Source organism: Portunus trituberculatus, chromosome 36 (genome assembly GCF_017591435.1).
Source record: "Portunus trituberculatus isolate SZX2019 chromosome 36, ASM1759143v1, whole genome shotgun sequence".
Lineage (NCBI taxonomy): Eukaryota > Metazoa > Arthropoda > Malacostraca > Decapoda > Portunidae > Portunus > Portunus trituberculatus.
In genome coordinates, this window is record NC_059290.1 from 3584225 (window position 1) to 3603784 (window position 19560).

Sequence of the window (19560 nt, forward strand, 5' to 3'; positions counted from 1 at the left end):
GTGTGTGTGTGTGTGTGTGTGTGTGTGTGTGTGTGTGTTGACCTGTTTTTCATTGGGCTTAACACATAGGGCGATGGTGCATGTGCGTGCGTGCGTGTAGATAGATAGATAGACAGATAGATAGACAGACAGACATACTTTTAGGATTAATGTGCTCTTTTAATATTGTATTACTTCTGGGAAGGGCGGTAAACTGTAAGGCCGCTGGCCACTCCGGCTAGCAAAAATACTAGCTATGCCACCGCTTAGTCTGTTTATTCTAAAAGTGGCCAGTGGGTCACAGTCTGAGGAAGTAGAAAATTGGATTATTGTTCAAAATACATATATTGTAGCCTATTGATGATATAGTTAATTTTGTGTATAATACTTGTTTTCTTTTGATTAACACAATTATCACAAGGATAGACTACTGTTTTACTCAAGATATGACAACTGGCATTTTTGTACCAAATTAAGATCAGTGGCCTGTTTAGAGTAGACAGACTGTAGGATGATAATAGAATATACTCATAAGATATACCTGCATTATGGTGTTGAGTTTGTAGTATTACACCTAAAGCCGTGTCCACACTATCGAGAATGCTCGACGGGCAAACAGTGATACCAGATCACAAAAGGTAATGAGAATGAGGGTTGATGACGTCAGAAGTGGGAAAACCACAGGCAGGGATCTGGCAACAAACAGTGCTACCAGATGTAGTTTAGCCCACAATATCTACTCCTTCACCGGGCAAAGACTGGCGGGCAAAGTTGTAAACTGATGAGTGGTGTTAAATACAGGTTCATGGTTTCCTTCAAGCTCAGATAGTTGCCCGCTCGTTTGCCCGCAGTCTCATCGCTTCTGATGTAACCTTTGTGCCCACCACTCACCCTCCTTGCTTATATATATTGGAACGGGATCTGGTATCACTGTTTGCCCGTCGAGCATGCTCGATAGTGTGGACACGGCTTAAGGCAGAAATATTGGATCCCTAAACTGAGACAGGCAGTGAAAGGGATACAATACAGGTGTGTGACCTGCAAGAAGTTACAGGGTAAAAGGTATGCCAAAGTGCCTGACCCTCCCTTGCCTGATTTTAGGGTACAAAAGGTGGCACCATTCCAAGTAGCAGGTATAGATTCTACTGGTGCTATACCAAAGAGGAAAGGCATGCCACCAATGAAATGTACATCATCTGGTACAGATATATAGCTATCATCAAAACTGGTCTGAAGAAAGTATAAGGAAGAGCTTTAGTGAATAAGGAGGAGTTGTACAGTCCTACAGTTAGAAGCAACAGTAAATGACCAGCCCTTGGGTTGTGTCACTGGGAATGTAGATGAACCGTTGCCCTTAACTTCTCAGCTACTGCATGGGCACCAATTAAGACCATTTCCTCAGTATAAAGTTGATATGGAAGAGCTAAAAGATCCCACTTTGTATGGAAAGTCTCACTTGACCCAACATATGCAATATGTTCCTAAATGATCAAATAACTTGTAGAAGTGGTAAGCAAATTAATGTTTCTTTACCTTAAGAAAATCTAACAGGAGTATGATTGCCAAGTCAGGTAACACAAGGTCTAGTGTCAGATGTGAGGGACCACAATTATTTTGGTGATTAGGTAAAATTACTAAATTATTGTTGAGTCAACATCAATACTGCTGGGTAGTTAAACTGAAAACTGAAAGGGGACCAATCACGTGCTGAATTAAGAATCTCTATCCCTTAGAAATCAGTATAAGTGTAAATGGATGGGGTGAGCAGGTTGGTGTTCCAGCAGAACCTTCCAGAGCAGAACTATAGTTGAGTCAGTAGTGCTGTTAAATCATATCTGGCTCATACCTCTGCTTAAAATCCTTTAGATTATGGCAAGCCTTGCCTCACAAGGATAGAATCTAGCCTCTCCATTTCCTTGGTGGGGGAGTATATCATAACTAATGCATAGTATGTATCATAACTAATCTAGTAGTTTTCAATGCCTCAAAAACTCAATTCCTCCATCTAACTACTTGACACAACCTTCCAGACAACTATCCCCTCTTCAATGACACTCAACTGTCTCCCTCTTCCACAATGAATAACCTCGGTCTGTCCTTTGCTCATAATCTTAACTGAAAACTTCACATCTCATCTCTTGCTAAAACAGCTTCTATGAAGTTAGGTGTGCTGAGGGGTCTCTGCCAGTTTTTCTCGCCCCTCCAACTGCTTACTTTGTATAAGGGCCATATCTGTCTTTGTATGGAGTACTCTTCACATGTTTGGGGGGTTCCAGTCACACAGTTTTACTAGATAGGGTGGAATCAAAAGCTCTTCGTCTCATCAACTCCCCTCCTCTGACTAACTGTCTTCAGCCTCTTTCTCACCGCCAGAATGTTGCATAGTGGATAAGGTGGTGAGCGTGGGATCGGGCAGACGTCCACGCGTAGGTTCGAATCCCACCACATACAGCCTTAAAACACTTTGCCATTTGTTGAGTGGTTTAAAGTTACCTACATATCACCATGATACCCAGGTTCTAGGTGGTTACACTCAAGATGAGCTTGGGCGGTGATATGAGCCCTAATATGGGTACCACTATAAATGAAATTGCCTGTGCCACTAATGGGCGGAAGCTGAACAGCGCTTCCCATACACTCTTCAGGTGTGTCTACAGGCGTTATAGGCCTTAACGAAAAAAAAAAAAAAAATATCGCTACTTTCATGGTAACTGTTCTACTGATCTTGCTAACTGCATGCCTCCCCTCCTCCTGCGGCCTCGCTGCACAAGGTTTTCTTCTTCCTCTCATCCCTATTCTGTCCAACTCTAATGCAAGAGTAAACCAGCACTCAATCATTCATCCCTTTCACTGGTAAACTCTGGAACTCCCTCCCTGCATCTGTATTTCCAAATTATTACGACTTGTCTTCTTTTAAGAGGGAGGTATCGAGGCATTTGCTCCCCAACTTTGGCTGACGCTTTTACACTTTAGAGAGCCAGCACTCAAGTGGGCTTTTTTTCTTCTTCCCTTGGCTGGCCTTCTTTCCTACATAAAAAAAAAAAAAAAATGCATTGTATGATAATGTATATTTTGTATATACACTAGCATACTAGTTGCAGGAAGTTAGGACAGCATGTATGGTTCTATAAAATTCTGATCAAATGTTGGTTTTTGTAGTAGATCAGTTCTTACCAAGGTAATACTTAATGCTGATGACAAACAAGTATCATTTTCAGGCCTTTTCAAAACATGGAGGAGCATCATATCACACGACTCCTGGCTGCATCAATAGTGGTGGTGGTGGTGGTGGGTACACAGGTAATAGTAGTGGTGATGGGAACTAAGACCGATTTGATAGAAACAAGTCAGATGTCACTCAGCATCTCTCCCTCAACAAGATTTTTCACCAAGATCTTTCAGCTCTTACTTTTACCAAGATGTTTTGAAATGATAAAATAGCAAAAGGCAAAATAAAAAAGTTAAATATGACTAATTTTGAATGAATCTTATCCCACTTGTTTTTCCCACTTCTTTATTTTCCTTTTTTTTTTTTTTTTTTTTTTTTTTTTTCTCCCATCATTGTGTGCTGAGCTCAGATACCTTGTGTACTGTTACCATTCATTGTCTTTTGGTCTGCTTTATTTGCAACATAGAAGTTTGGTATTTTTTTGAGCCTCAACTAGTTGACCCCCCAACATTGTTTGCTCAATTGACCATCTAATCAGTTACAGGTGTAGTAAAGGGGAGAAGATGAGCCTTTCATGGAATAACAGGGAAACACTATTGTTGCTGCACCGCTGACCCTCACTCACTGTGTTTGGTGAGATGTGAAGAAGTGCAGTGGGTGCCCACTCAGCTACCACAACTTTGCAGGTATTATGGGCATATTTCAACTTTATAGATAGCAAACTGTTACTGTTAAGCTTAATTCTACGATATTTCATTAATAAGAAATTCAAGTAATCATAAAAAATTTTATTGCAAATGTAGAAGTTGATCACAAAATTATGTTAAATTATTCATGTATAAATATACAGTTGGAGTTATTAAAAATATACACTGTTGTTGAGGATCTGAGATTTTAACTTTGATCTGCATCTTTTTTCAGCTGACCAAACACTGAAGATGGAATTTCCCTCGTCTGTGGCATATCTGGAGAAGAAAAGATGATGACATTAAGGTTTGCAGAAAGACTAGGCTATATCATTCTTCTCACTGCTCTATTGTGTCTTTATTCTGGAATGTCTGAGGAATTGAGTCAAATGTATAGTTAAAACTGCCATTTCTAATCATATGCATTGATCACTGTAAGAGTCCTACACGGCCCTTAATTATGAATGTTCTCTGTATTTTTTGGGTTCATTACAGGAAAAGCCAAATGTCAAGAAAATGAAACCAGCAAAGCATCTTACCATCTTCCTCCTCCTCATCATCGTCGTCTTCATCATCAATGTCAATCTCGTCTGGGTTGGCAGTGCGGGCGGCATCGGCGACCTCCTCCTCCCTCTTGGTGGTGGAGCCTCGCACAAACATGATTTTGGAACCACCACCTAGAGGAAAGCATTGTGAGTACCAGTGCTTATGTGGGAACAGTTTGATACTATACAGTCCTAACTCACTATCTTGTCCTTGTCTTTTTATCCTTTTTCTTCATATTCTTCCTCCATTATGTTCCTTGATCACATTACCCTCAGCAAATATTCCTCCTCCTCTTTACCTTTCTCCTTTGTCATGCCCCTGGATAACATAACCACCTCTATACCTATCTCTTGAATCAGTGGACTCTTTGAGAAGAGTAAGCTCTCTTCTATTGTAAGAGTGAAAATAGAAAGTTTAGTAGAACTAAAGTTTTTTATCTCACTTCTGAATCAAATGGATAGAAATTCATTCTCAAAACCAAGCCATACAAAATATACAGTAAAGATAAAATGTCAAAGGAAACTAATTGTATCTTACCCCCGGCAGCAGCATGGGGTGCCGGGGCAGAGGTGCTGGTGGGTGGCTCCTCCAGGTGGTTCATGGCCACTGCACGTGCCTCCAACATGCGCATGCCGTCCTTTGCACCCGGAGCCAAGTCTGACACCGTCCCGGCCACAGTGTCAGCCGAGGCCAGCATCTGAGCTGACATCATGTTGACCTGAGGATTGAAGAATGGCTGATGGATTTCTCTCTCTCTCTCTCTCTCTCTCTCTCTCTCTCTCTCTCTCTCTCTCTCTCTCTCTCTCTCTCTCTCTCTCTCTCTCTCTCTCTATTTGTTTGTTAAGATTTATTTTGCAAAATATATTTATATTACAAAATACCATATACTCCTAGTACATAAGTTCAATGCGGGCATTGGTCCGCCAATGAAGGAACTCTTTTTTCCCCTCTCCTTGAGAATCAGGTGGTTGCGTGGCACGGTGATCTCATTGGGGAGTGGGTGCGGCAGATTAGCAGGACAGTCTTCACCTCTCAACGGCTCAACAGGGTGCCGGCAGTAGTCTAGGTGGCTACATTTGGCCCTGATCTGAGGCAGGCAATAATGGGGCTGTGCCCCTGCAGTGGGCACACTCTTGTACTACGAAATCCTCGCTAGCTGAACCTTACTCACTGCAGCAGCACGCTGTCCTCTGGGCTGCTGGTGGGCAGCACCAAGGGGGTGACAGCTAGTGGTAGTGGCTGGTAAATATACCAGGCCACCCACCTTTTATTGGCCTCTAGCTCCCGGTGCATTGGACTGCGGCTCTCCTCAACCTGGCCTTCACCTGTTGCTGGCTGGGCGGCACGTGCCTGGTGATGGCAGGGCCTGTGGAAGCTCATTTGGCAGCCTTGTCAGCAACCTTATTGACCTGTATCCCCATGTGAATGGGGGTCCAGCATAAACCTGATTTACCTCCCATGCTCAGCAAAGCTCTACAGGTGACCAGTACGGAGGTGACAAGCTGCACGTTGTTCCTGGGTGTTGCTGCTGCAGGACCTGCAGTGCCACCCATGAGTCAGTGTAGATGACCATTGTCACCTCTGAGCGATGCTGGGCATGCTGTAGGGCGAAGGATGGCAACTAGCTTCATCTGTACGGTGGAGCAGTAGTTGGATGTCCCCCACGACAGCCACAGCGCCCGTCATGCCGCTCACAGGATTCATGGAACCATCTATGAAGTACACAGCGCTGCCTGACTCGGTGACCTCCATGTTCATGAGGGTGTGCTGTTACATCTCCTAGCGTAGCCATGAACATGAATGAGGCGACGGGTGGCTCACATGAGGCCAGGACGTGGAAAGTGGTTTGTCGTGCAGGTACTTACTTGCCTCTCTGCACCATAGCCATCTGCAACTTCTGCTGCACTATGTCTTCTTCGTTGTGCTACAGGATCCAGACTATGTGGCATGCCGCAATGCAATTCAACCTGGTGGCTCTGCATGACACAGGCGCTGTACCATCTTGGACCTCCCAGTATCACCTCCGTGAAGGTGGCCCTGGGGCCACATCACATCCTCTCCTCTGTTCCCTGGACAATTCTTGGGATAAGGACATGTCACACTGTCAGTTACCCCATGTCATGGCCACAGTTGCTGCTAAAGCTGACTTTCACAGGCTAGCAGCTGAGTTGGGGTGTGGATGTGCCTGGAGGAGATGGGCAGGGGCAGCACCTGTGGTGGTGTGCTGGCTGAAAGTGGTGCACCACTGCAGCCACTTTGCCTCCTTAGCTTGCTGTGACACTTCCTGTGCCTGGCTCACCACATCCTGCACCAGTCTCAGGGAGGTCAGATGTGGGTGTCTCTTGTACAGCTTGAGGTGGACACTGACATGGTTGTTGTTATGTTCCCTCACCTTGTTATAGAACAACCAGTCTAGTCGTCGACGGCCCTCTGTATGGCAGCTGTCAGGTCTCTTCCCTGCTGGTTCAGATTGTTTGGTGCTTCATGGGTGGCCTGGAACTCAGTCCAGTTGGCCTTTCTAATGTCCCACTGAAGCAGAGGTCTCAGTGGAACAGGCAGAGCTATTGTCAGGGTGGTGAGGGTGGAGTGCACCTGCTGAGTAGCACAAGATGTCAGCTCCCCTGATGCGAAGATGAGGTCCAGCTTTCCTCCATGGGTGTGGGGTAGGTTTGCCAGTGTTGAGGAGCCTGACGTTACGTACCTCGAGCAGGATTGTGAGGTGGCAGCCCATCACATTGGTCGGGGGGACATACTGAAGGACAGGGTAGTGGGTGTTAGTCACCCATTACCTGGAGGCTGAAGTTCTGTCCATTGCCAGCAGCTCCCCGACCTTCAAGATGTGCCTCTGGCTCCGGTATACACTGTATTCCGTGAGCAAGCTGGCCCCGACATTCAGCTACAGCAGGCTTCCCCAGCTGTGGCAACCAACCATCCCTCCACTCAAAGTCTGCAGGTACCTGTGTCTCCTGGAGGAGGACCACGTTGAGGTCTTCCTCTATCATGACCTGCAGAACCTGATGATGTTTGAGGCGGGGTCCTGCACATTTCATTGCAAGAATCTGAGCCTTGGAGGTGGCGCTGTGCGAGTGACATTGGTGTCAATGCATCCCTCCATCACGTGACGAGGTTGGTTCACTGGTTGTGTGGGCCACTGCTGGGGCTCCCCTGTGGTTGGCAGAGGTTGCCACATGCCTCCAGCTGCTGTGATGGTGGCTGCCACTTCCTGAACGAGGAGTGAGTCCATGTTCTTTTAGGCTGAGCATTCAAGCTGACTGAGGATGAGCTGCCTCGCCTGCTCCACCAGCTATCAGATGATTCCACAAACAAGGCCACGCAATTCCTCCTTCAAGCTGGCCAAGGGGCACTTGCTCTCTGCATGCTGTACCACAGGTGGGGCAGAAAGTGCCGCGGGTGGTAGTGTGCGAGGCTCCGTGGCGCATTTTTGTGTCCTGGCTCCATTATGTCTCTAGAGGAGAGGCTGTATGGGAGGATTAGTAGTGTTAGTGGTAATAGCTTCTTTTCCCTGTCAGCAGTTGCTTTGTACCTGCCTTGGCCCAGGAGGGAGTGGGGTCCCTGAGGGATTGAGTGATCCATGTTGGTCTCTCCGGCAGTGGAGTGGGCACAAAGCGGTGTTGGTCCTATGGTTGACTGCAACTGGAAAGCCTGCTGCATCCTGTGAAGCTTCTCAGGGCGGTGCAGGCTCCAGGCGTAATGTTTCTTCCTGCAGTTGGGGCACTAAACTGTGGTGTGTTCATTGGCCTCATGTTGGCCAAAATGCACTTATCTGTCAGGTGCGGCTCCACAGCACACTCCACACCTTACCTGGAGGTTGTTGAACCTCTGGCACTTACAGCACCTGACAGGTTTGCAGTGTATACGAACCCTGGCAACCCAGATCCAGCTTGGCAGGTGGCGGCTCCTGAAGCTCAATCAGCACTTGCTTGCTCGGGACATTCTCGCGGGTTGTGTGGAGTCTTGTAGGACAACAGCATGCTGGGATGGTTCTCCACCGTGTCAAGGGGGAGATCAATGGAGTGCCACCTTGTCTCCTCAGGCCTGAGTTGAGGAGCAACACCTAGTTCCTTTCCTCGGCAAGTCGCTGCAGAGGCTTCATCTTTGTGGGTGAGGACAAAGTCCACTTTGAGGTTGGGCCTCGCTTCCATTCTCAAATCTGGATGCTCCACCTCTAGCACAGTGAATGTGGACTTGTGCTCCCTAAGGGAGCTCGGCTTGAACTTGGGCCAGGAATGTTTCTGGTAGCAGGTAGGGCATCCAGTTCTGCCCACATGCATCCAGGCCTGGTCCTGCAGCTTTGGCTCAACCTCCTGTGGCCTCTCACTTGAGAAAAGTTTGAATGCTAAAGGCCTCTACTCACACTCACCATCATCACTACATCTTTCACTGTCGTGAGCCAGCTGACTTGCAGGCAGCCTTCTTGGGGGTCAAGTGTTTTTCATTGGGGGTTCAGATAAGGATTAGGCCCAACGCTCACTTTCCCTTCACAGTTCTTGGACTGGTGCCTATGGACTCCACAGCATTTCTTCGTGAAATGTATGGGTGAGCCCAGTGTGTGGCCCAACCTAACCTGGCTTGACCTGAACACAGCAGGAGCAGGGGTCATGCACATCCGTGCTCACTGGAGGTCAGACACTCACTCACTCTCACTCTCTCTCTCTCTCTCTCTCTCTCTCTCTCTCTCTCTCTCTCAACCCACAGACCCACAAGATTTCCCCCCACAGGATGTCATACAAACTACAGGTGCTCACCTGTGTGTTGTACTTGGCCTGCATGGACCGTTTTATCCTCAGAAGCTCCTTCATGGTGTCTTCATTTCCATGTGCCACCTCGAAGTCCGTCCAGCGTGCCCAGAATTCCTGCGTGAGGCGCGGGTCACAGATCTGGCTGCAGTACGTGTAGATCTCCCTGGCACGGTCAATCTCACCAAGCTTCCTCTCCATGTCGGCAAAGCGCAGGCACATCTCCCGCGCCCCCTCGTCAGGCAGGTCCTGAATGGCTTCCTGAGGGTGTTGCCAGTGTTAGGTTTGTGGTAGTGGTGGAAAACATTTACTGAATGAAGCTTAAGACTGACTTTTGACAGGTACGTGGACATATTTATTATATTCTACAGTGTATGAATGAAACAGTGAAATCTCATGTTTCTTTTGGTTTTTAAGCAAGACAAAAATTCCGACCATGGATATTTCTACTGTACGTAATCTTGTGGTAAAAAATGTAACCAGATAATATCAATAAAATCACTAATGTTGTTGATCTCTCATTCCTCTCTAAAATCCTAACTTGTTCAACATTCATATGAAGATTGGAGAAAGCAAGGCAAAGCATCTGCAAAGACTGGTATAAAGTCCTTAAAACTTAAACTTCCACTCACTATACTCCATGAGCAAACTTAGAACACACCCACACCCTGCTACACACTGCAATCCCCATCACCATAAGAGAGAACACACAGTCACACACTACAATCACCATTAACATAAAAGAACATGTCCACACTGCAATCCCCATTAACATAAAAAAAACCCACCCAACCATATTCAGCACACACCTGGTAGATCTCCCTGGTTTTGGTGATGCCATATATCTGCTGCGCATGCTGCAGGTAGATGTTGTAGATGGCAAGCTTCTCCTCCGGTGGCACAGCCTTGGTGGCGCGGCTATACACCTGCATGGCGTGTCTGGCCAGCCCATGCTCCTCCTCCATCTTGGCATACAGCAGGTACAGGTTCTTGGCGTAGCTTGGCGGACACTTTTCAAGGCACTGTGGCAGCAAGGTGGTAATAGGCAGGTTTGATTTAAGAAAGAATTACTGTAGTCTTATTTCAAAAGAGATATGAAGAATAAGAGATTTTGAGAGAGAATTACTGTAGTCTTATTTCAATGGGGCCGCCGTGGTACAGTGGAACCATGCGTGGTTTGGGATCCGAGGGGTCTCCAAGCGCACGGGTTCGAATCCTGTCCACGGTCTGAGTGCAGGTTGGGCTTCCTCACTCAGGGCAACGGTTTCCTAGCGGGTGGGCTTTGAGATAGGAGGTACCCTAAAAAGTATCCCCTTTAGCCCATAAATTCCCGTGAAAAGCCCTCATGGTATAAATAAAAAAAAATGAATAAGAGATTTTAAGAGAGAGAGAATTACTGTAGTCTTATTTCAAAAGAGATATGAAGAATAAAAGAGTGAGTTTGATTTTAAAAGAGAAGAGTCAAAACAGCTTCATTTTAAAGAGAGGAAGAATTAGTGTGATTTTAAAAGATAAGAAAAATAGTTTGAAAAGTTGGGAAGAATTAGATTGATTTTAAATAAGGATGAATTAGTTTGACTTTAAAATTAGAGAGAGCAAGAATTAGTTCCAAGTGATGGATGAGTGGAATGTACTCTGTAATCAGGTTTAGTGCTGAGTTACTAGAAATAAACAGACAAATGTTTAGATGGAGACAGACAGAAATAAGTAGTTATGTTTAATACTGGGACTGCTATGTGTAGGTCTAGTTAGTGACTTCTTGCAGATTCCCTATGTTCTTCAGTATAATCTAAAAAAAATTGTCACTCCATTTTCTTTGTACACATCACTTTACTGTATGTTTCATCTATTCCACAATCCTCCAAGCTACTTTTTTTCATATTCTTTGCTTTCACTACACCATCTACAAGCTTAACAATATTCATAAATGCCACTACCTAAGTTCATCACACACATATCTAGCTTTCTAAACTGAGTGTCCAACATTCACTTGCTACATAAACTCCACCCACAAAACAGAGCTGGTAAAGAAAGCTGTTCAGTTTCTAATGCAATACAGTAGGAGGCCTCACCTGCTCAAATAGGTCCCTTGCTCTCTCTATCTTGGTGCCTTGATACCTCTGCAGGAACTTGGTGAGGTAAGTGTTCCAGATGTCATACACATACGGCCACTTGAACAAGGAAATCCCCTTCTCATACGCTTTAAAGGCTTCTTCAAAGTAATTGCTCTCCTGTAAGAAAAGTATCATAATAATTTGTTGCTTAAATGTTCACACCTTAACTCTTTCAATACGGGGATACATTTTTTACCTTGAGATTTGTGTACCATTAGACCACTTTATTGACATTAGGAAGGGTTCATGGAGGTCAGAATATTAATGGCCAGTCTTCACTATTCTAATCCCCACATAAGTTTTTGAAGCAGTATAAAATCACCAAATAGTAAACAGAATGAATATAAAAACGCATCACAGTACTAATGGGGTTAACAATATACATTATATTCTCCAAAGTTACTTACATACAAGACTATTCATCACTACAACCTAATCAGAATGGGTTAAGGAGAAGCAGCAGCTGGCAACTAGACTAAGAAATGAACATGAAAAGCTAATAAAAGAAAATTGATCTTGTCTAAAAGAAAAATAAATGGACTACACACACACACACACACACCTGAAGAAACATGCCATAGTTAATAATAATCTGCGGAGTGGCGATGCGCAGGTCAATAATGCGGTCGTATACAGCCTTGCAGGACTTGAAGGTGCCAAGGCTCTCCTCCAGGTCAGCGTACATGGACCACAACTTGAGGGATTTGTACACGCGACGCTGCACTGGCTCACTCTCATCATTGTAAGCAACCTTCTGTGGCGGTGGTGCTGTCGCTCGCTTCATCAGCTTGAGTGCTTCCTCCTCATTGCTGAGGGATGAGTGCCAGATATAATTAAAACAGTGAGTGGTGATTAGGATGCTACTGTTGCTACATTAATGGTGAGTGACATATAATTACAACAGGGAATGGTGATTAGGATGCTACTGTTGCTACACTAATGGTGAGTGACATATAATTACAACAGGGACTGGTGATAAGGGTGCTACTGTTGCTACACTAATGGTGAGTGACATACAATTACAACAGGAAGTGGTGATAAGGGTGCTACTGTTGCTACACTAACAAGTAATGCTAAATTAACAAAAACACAAGAAATAAAACTATACTTAGTCATGCGAATCAGACGAATCAGAACAGGGAATAGCACAAGGACTACACTGACTAATGCAACACTCACAAAAACATGAACACAACAATAACAACAACACTCACTCATGTCGTATCTCCATCTCAGCCCACTCGCACCACACACTGGCCAGGTCATCCACCCTAACGTAGGCAACCTCCGTGGCGCGCTGGAAGATGATCCGGGCGTCCACAATCTGCCCATTTTCTTCGTAGAATTTAGCAAAGTTGACCCACAAGGAGTACAGCTTCCCAGTGGCCTGCTTGGGGTCTATGGTCTTCACCGCCTCCATGTATGTTGTCACAATCTGCCACAGAGGAGAAATGTTTACAAGATGCACGCATGCATGCATTCACACACACACACACACACACACACACATACACAGTTATTTCAACTCATCTTAGGATTCAAAAGACAGGCACAAAATTATTTCTTGAAATAAATTGCAGTAGATTTGACATCACACACAAAGTTGCACCACCACGATCACTATAAATACCAGCCCAGTCACCACATTCACCAGTCACCACCCACCATCTTAGGCTGCCCTTCATAAAGAGTCACTCTCTTTTGCCACTCCAGCACATTGTGGGGGTTCTGCCGCAGCATGACTGAGTTCAGCAACAAGGGTCGTCTCTGTATCAGGTCCTCATAGCGTGCCAGCCTGTGTGAGGGGGGAAGCAGGGTTGCACAGATCAGATGACAACAATCTGAACAGGGAATGAGTCAGAATATGCACAAAACAGATGGAAAGATATTGAACAGCAAGAACAAGGAGTGAATACCTGAGCTCTATGTCTGTCTCATCCTCTAGGACTGCATCTGGCCCCACCTCCTCCATGCGCCGCTTCAGCATCAGCTCCTCAAACTGAGCGTATGAATCAAACACTTGTGTGAAGTCCCGGACAGTCATCACACTGCGTAGAGCTTCCTCGTACACATCCCTGGCCTGTGGAGGGAAGATGAGGGTGGCAGTGCCATCTGTGTCCTGCAGATGAGTGACTAGTAGGGTCAGGACTGCTCTTATCTACTTCATTGTGGAATATAGTTCAGCAGGTTATTCTTCATTAGTGGTTTTGTTCTTTGGATTGGTTACTTGATATTTGCAACATAACCTGGATTTAATCTAACAAGCTAGTTAGTAATGTTCAGTTCCATTTTTTTAACAATTGAAAAAAGGAGTCAACACCCACAGGATGGTCAATTGATGCTATGATGAGAACTGGTCAAAACTGGTAGGTTACGTTTTTTTTTAAATACCTTGTACAAGACCCTCAAATAAATCTAGGTTTTCTTGTGTTTATTAAAAAATATATTTGAATGCCTTAATGTGTAATTTTTCATAACTATCTACAAGCAAGGAGATTAATAAGTATATTCTACAATTTCTAGCCATTTGAGTAACTAGAGCCATGGAACAAATCTGTATGTCTCAGAAAAGTTAGTAATTCAAGGAAAGATGTACCAAATAGCAGGTAAAGGGTTAATAGAGTACCACCCTAATGAAAAGAGCTGCTCAAGTCAAAGGTTACACCAAGGCACAGTATTCATGGCAAAATAGCATGTATACAGTATAATGGAGCTGATGACCAAAACTTGATCTCTGACTCTGCCAATATATGATTCAAGCTAAGGTCACAGTGATTGAAGGGGGTTGGCTACGTGTGTGCCACAGCTTCGTGCATGTCAGCTGTGTGGAGACACTTGAAGAAACACCCTAGTAAAGAAGTTAGGAGGTCATATGCTGGTGTAGTGAAGAGAATGAGAACTAAATCAACTATGGGTTTGCTTTGATATAAATGCGGAGTAAGTTATGTACATGAATAGTCATTATACATATTCATATTATCAATTACTATACATTTAAACCTGTATATTAATCACATAAGACAAGAACAATTCTCAAGTACACCACAAAATTGGCTAATGATCCAGTAAAGTCCTATTTTTGAGATGATTAGTGGAGAGGTTGAAAACAAGAATTCATCCTTCCTTCCAATAAATCTGTGTTCCCATCACTATTCTAAGTTGAGCATGGCCATGGCAATACCCCAGCAACACTCACCCTCTCAAACAGTGCACTGATAATGTAATACTCGGCCAGGGAGTTCCACAGCATTCCAACCTGGTCTGTGTACCTCTGCAGGCCGTGGCGGATGATGGCCTCTGCATTCTTCAAGCTTGTTTCCTGTCGGGGGTAACAGACGTATAACAGAACATCATCATTACCATCACTATCACTCTATTTCAAACCCGGACAAAGGTAAATCAAGTAAATAGTGTTGTTTTACTGAGGAATACTGGAAAACTGCAAGACAACAAAAGTAGAATGAAACAGGTACATAGGATAACAGTAAATAGACCGTGGAGAGACAGACAGCACCACAAGTTTTCAGTTCCTCTCCACTGTCATTCTAGTTCAAAACCACACAAAGAAAAGGCAAGAAAAGTGTCCCTTTTACTGAGGAATACTGGAAAACTGTGAGGCAACAAAAGTAGAATAAAACAGATACACAGTATAACAGTAAATAGACAGAGGGGAAAAAGTTACAGTACCACAAATTTCCAGTCCATCATCACTATCATTCCATTTCAAAACCAGATAAAGATAAATCAAGAAAATAGTGTTTTTACTGAGGAATACTGAAAGAATGTAAGACAACAAAGGTAGAACAAAAGACATAAGATAACAGGCAGTTGGAAGGTAAACATACAAATTTCCCACCCCTCTCCACTGTTACTCCAGTTCAAAACCACACAAAGAAAAGACAAGAAACTAGTGTACTTTTACTGAGAAACACTGGAAAATTATATGGTAGAATAAAATAGACATAAGTAGATAGGCAGTGGGAAGACAGACACAGCACCACAAGCACCAATCCATCTCCAGCACTTACCTGTGGGTTCTTGGAGATGAGTTCACACAGCTCAGACCACAGCTGGTGCTTGGACTTGCCATACTTAGAGGTGAAGGTGTCTGTGTTGACGCACCACTCATACTTCTTGGCCGCCGCCTCCAGCCGTCCAATGGAGATGAGGTAGCTGATGCAGTCCTCGGTATCCTCAGGGCACAGCTAAAGAAAAGCACAACCAATGAGATGTATTACTGATATCACCATTTAATTTTCAAAGACTGCATGTATGGCCAAGTGTTAGTATAAGAAATTTAGTTATTACTGTTCTTGTTCCTGTAGTGGGTATCTATCATAACCTGCCTGTTCATCTGGTGTTTCTAATGTTGCAGAAACCACCTACAAGGCTGACACCTAGATGCACCTTTCCACCACGAAGATCCAGGGTGATTAGCATCGTGGGCATGTCTGAAATGTCTAATGTCTAAGCTTCAATGCAGAGATAGCAAAAACCAGGTAAACTCACCTTAGGTATCTCCTCCACACACGCACAGCTGTTTCCGGAATGCTGTAGGCCATGACAAACTTAAGGTAGAGTGGCCAGATGCGGTTGTGTTGGGTGATGGGCAGCGCACACAGAGCACGGTCAAATGTCTGCAATGATGGACTTGTGGAGTTATTTTGCTCCTTCCCAAGTTACAAACATGATGCTGAAGTGTCCCCAGTAGAATAATGAAAAATACACTGTATAGAAGGATGTGTATTTTACAATGAATAATGCCAAAGAGGTTTGAAGACAAAATAACTAAATGAATAAAGAAAATCTGAAAATAATAATGCAAATTAAACTTTTAACAAACTATAATCACTAAATTGATAACAAAACAAAGCTAACTTAAACAAAAGCTATACTTACAAGGAACTTAACAACAATCACAACAGAACAAACATCCAAAACATCAATAAAATGCTCAAACAGTGACAGTAGCAGCAGTACAGACATGAAGATCCCCTCCCAGGCCTGGCACCCACACACACCTTCCTGGTCCTAGTAATCTTGCGCTGGTTCATCAGGAACTGGCAGTAGTCGATCCAGATTCGAGGCATTTTATGCATGAAGACCAGCGCACGCTCAAAGGTGTTGTTGACGCTCTCATACTCCGGGTCAGTGATGCAGCGGCCCTTCACCTGCTGCATCCTCAGCCTGCACCAACACACTCAAGGGTAATAAGGGTATCAAGGACTAAGGAAGCACTACACAGCAGGAGAGTGAAGGAGCTGCTAATATAAAGCAAAACCATATAGATATTAAGTAAGCATATCTCAAGACCATGAAGAAAGTGGAAACAATAATGCAAATCTAAGATGTTACTGAGTACAAAACTTATAGTTACATATTGTGGGTTTTAGTACATCATTAAGTATAATGCCGCTTACTTACATTGTTGATTGAAGATTTAGCTTAGGCATTTCAAAATAAAAAGAACTAAGGGACCACAGTGTTCTATTTCTACTAACCTCCAACAAAGTGCACCTCTGGCATGATAAAGCAAGTGTGTATAGTGACAAAGTACTAAAACACAATATATATATCTACCAACATTACCACACAACTTTCCCCATCCCCCCACATCACTCACTCAGCACCACACAACCCCTCCCATCCTCCACACCCCACCACTCACTCACCACCACACACCCCCACACCACCACTCAACTAGTACCACATAACCCTCCCATCCACTCACACCCCACCACCACTCACCTCAAATACTGATGCCATAGTTTGTAGCTTCCTGGCATCTGCAGCAAGGCTCTCTCATACACCTTGTTAACTTTGTCAGGTGGAGCATCCTTCTTGTGTTCTGTGTAACGCAGCCAGTGCTTAACGGAGAAAGGGTTACGCAGTAGCTCCTCCTCATACTGAAGGTCATCAGTCTCCTGTAGAAGGTATCAATATATGGGGAGGTCCTTCATTATTTACTTATTTTATTCATCTAGCTATTTTGTATTTAAGAGGAGTCACTAGTCAAGGAGAACAAAAGTGCAGTACAGGCTCCATTGAGAATACCAGTAACTACCTAATGATGTCAAAAAGAATAATTCAGAATTGGAAGGTAATGGTCTTGAAATATGATTAGCTCTTTGATTGCCATCTGGTAAAACTTTCTTTCATTACTAGTCACTCTGAGATATCTCTTTTTTTTGTTCTACAGTCACCTCCAATCTTTAAACTGTGTAGACATTGCAAAATATATTCCTTTCCATCACCATTCTTGCAGATGCTTATAAAGATTCATGATTACCTCTGGTGCTATCAATTGTTTCATAATGCAGTGAAAGAATCAATTTAGTTTGGGAATGACAGAGGAAATAGCCATGAGTGACACAATTAAATGAATCTAATCATAGCAAACTAGCCTAACCTGACTAGCAACACTAAGAAATTAATATAAAGTCATTACCTTATTTCTCTTCGTAAAATCTGGTGATACAATGGAAATAATTGAGACGACATCCTGCCTGTTCAGACACCTTCCAGAGACTGATTCAAATTGAGTCACTTCTCTCCACAAATTGCTCCAATTGGCTAGATTTATTATGCATTATCTTTATTGGCCAGTGGCTGCATGCTCAAACAAAAGGACCAATTCCTGTCATTCATTTCACATGTGCACAACTATTGTGACAATACACACACATCAATGAACAAACTTAACAGTGTTCCTCAGTGCCCGGCAGTCCATCACACCGGTGGTGTTGCTCATTCTCCTCAAAAAGTGGCAAATTCTTAAAATTTCTTTATGAACGTTACAAACAATTTGCGACAGGAATGCATGGGTTCAAATTACTCAGAATTAAAAGCTTTCTAAGATGATAGAGGTAGCAAAAGCCATGTCACTGTTGGTGTAACAGTATAATAATAATGGTTAGTTTAAGTTCACTTTGGTTATTTCCTTAAGCTTGGTAGTCTTTTTTCTTTGGTTAGGTTAGGTAAATTGTCTCCAGCAAGGGATACTCCAGTGAGGGATGTTAATGAGTCATTCTCAGCAATGCCTTGTGTGTTATCTGGGATGACAATCTAGGTAGGTTTGGAAATGTCTTGTAAGCATTTAATATTCTTTATTCTCACAAGTCATTTCTTTATGATGGAGGAGCAGAAACAGTGATACCATAATGCTTGTTCATCAATGAGGACGAAAATATTCTTTCAAGTTTGTTTTCGCATACTTTGTATTAGCTACTTCATTAGTCACTTTCATTGTGTGTGTGTGTGTGTGGGGAGAGGAGGCACACTGGCTGATTTCAGACAGAAACTGTTAGCAGATTCATTCAAAACAAAATTAAATCACCCTAAAATTAATCATGATCAAATAAAATTGTCTCCCAATTTGAGTCGAGTATGACAATAAACATTCAGCAGTTGGCATTGCTTCCCCAAACAACACCCAGTGTCCCAGCGTTGTACTGGAGGCAGGAGTGTTGCCTTATAATACAAATTGAAAAGCTACACCAACTACTGAAATAAGTAATCCCAGCACACTAAAGATGCAGTGCTGTATTGAAGATGACTGCATAAATGTGACACTTGATACACAGCTAGTTTGTCAGTTAGTGTTATTGACCAAAATATTCAGGCTTACAATTAAATGAGAGCAACAAAATTCCTATTGGTCAAAATATAGGAATAGCTACCTTTACCAACATGAATCAAAATACAATCACCTGAGCATTCTTCAAGACTAGGCGATGCAAATTCACAAACATTCGCTACAATCTAGATAGTTAACAGCACGGCAATGTCTTAATATACACGTCCCGCCGGTCTCCTTGTTTCCCAGCTGTATATTTGAACACTGTCAATAACAATGCTACAACAAATAGAAACACCTGACTCAACCTAACACACACACACACACACACACACACACACACACACACACACACACACACACAGCAGACAAGCGAGCCTGAATCAGCCTGACACACTCCCTCCACACCACACGCGCAGTACTTACGATGATGATTGTGGAGGTGTCCATTAACATCACAGAGTTACACTGCCACCACCACACTAATCCACTCCTCCCTGCTGTTACTGTTAGGGCAGCGAGGTGTAGGTATCTAGTGAGCCTTTACAGTCCTCTCTCACCAGTCACCACCTCGCCGCCTCAACGTTTACGTCGCTCAGTCGCCCAGCCAACTCTCACCAGCCCGCCACGCTCTCCCGCTCTCACAGAAAACTGACAATGGGACACTATAGTATTTTCCTGGTGTCAACATTGCTAACATAAGAAAACAATGAAATTTGCCTATTTATAAAAA

General features: G+C 43.7%; 1 protein-coding gene and 1 long non-coding RNA gene across 2 annotated transcripts in view; one reads left to right on the top strand and one right to left on the bottom strand.

The window, feature by feature from the left end:
• Nucleotides 1–3803, top strand: part of LOC123513556 — a 22066-nt gene extending 18263 nt beyond the window's left edge. Inside the window, exon 3 of the long non-coding RNA XR_006677397.1 lies at nt 3687–3803. This is a non-coding gene — a long non-coding RNA (uncharacterized LOC123513556). The remainder of the gene's footprint in view (nt 1–3686) is intronic.
• Nucleotides 3804–3921: 118 nt separating this feature from the next.
• On the bottom strand, nt 3922–19478 carry LOC123513555 (pre-mRNA-splicing factor syf1 homolog). Its single transcript, XM_045270790.1, has 16 exons — nt 19254–19478; nt 17000–17175; nt 16273–16438; nt 15762–15888; nt 15280–15458; nt 14448–14570; nt 13168–13331; nt 12917–13046; nt 12466–12686; nt 11814–12060; nt 11210–11368; nt 9947–10159; nt 9147–9398; nt 4918–5098; nt 4374–4511; nt 3922–4113 (listed from the first exon to the last, which is right to left on the bottom strand). The coding sequence occupies exons 1-16, from the start codon at nt 19281–19283 to the stop codon at nt 4043–4045; spliced, it is 2577 nt and encodes an 858-aa protein (XP_045126725.1). The 5' UTR covers nt 19284–19478; the 3' UTR covers nt 3922–4042.
• Between the last annotated feature and the right edge of the window lie 82 nt (nt 19479–19560).

Coding starts and splice junctions, on each gene's coding strand:
- LOC123513555 (XM_045270790.1), bottom strand. CDS start 19,283: ATGTTAATGGACACCTCCACAATCATCATC. Junction 13,332..14,447: donor TCAGTGCACTGTTTGAGAGG/GTGAGTGTTGCT, acceptor TTCCCTCCACAG/GCCAGGGATGTGTACGAGGA. Junction 9,399..9,946: donor AAACCAGGGAGATCTACCAG/GTGTGTGCTGAA, acceptor CAACACCCTCAG/GAAGCCATTCAGGACCTGCC.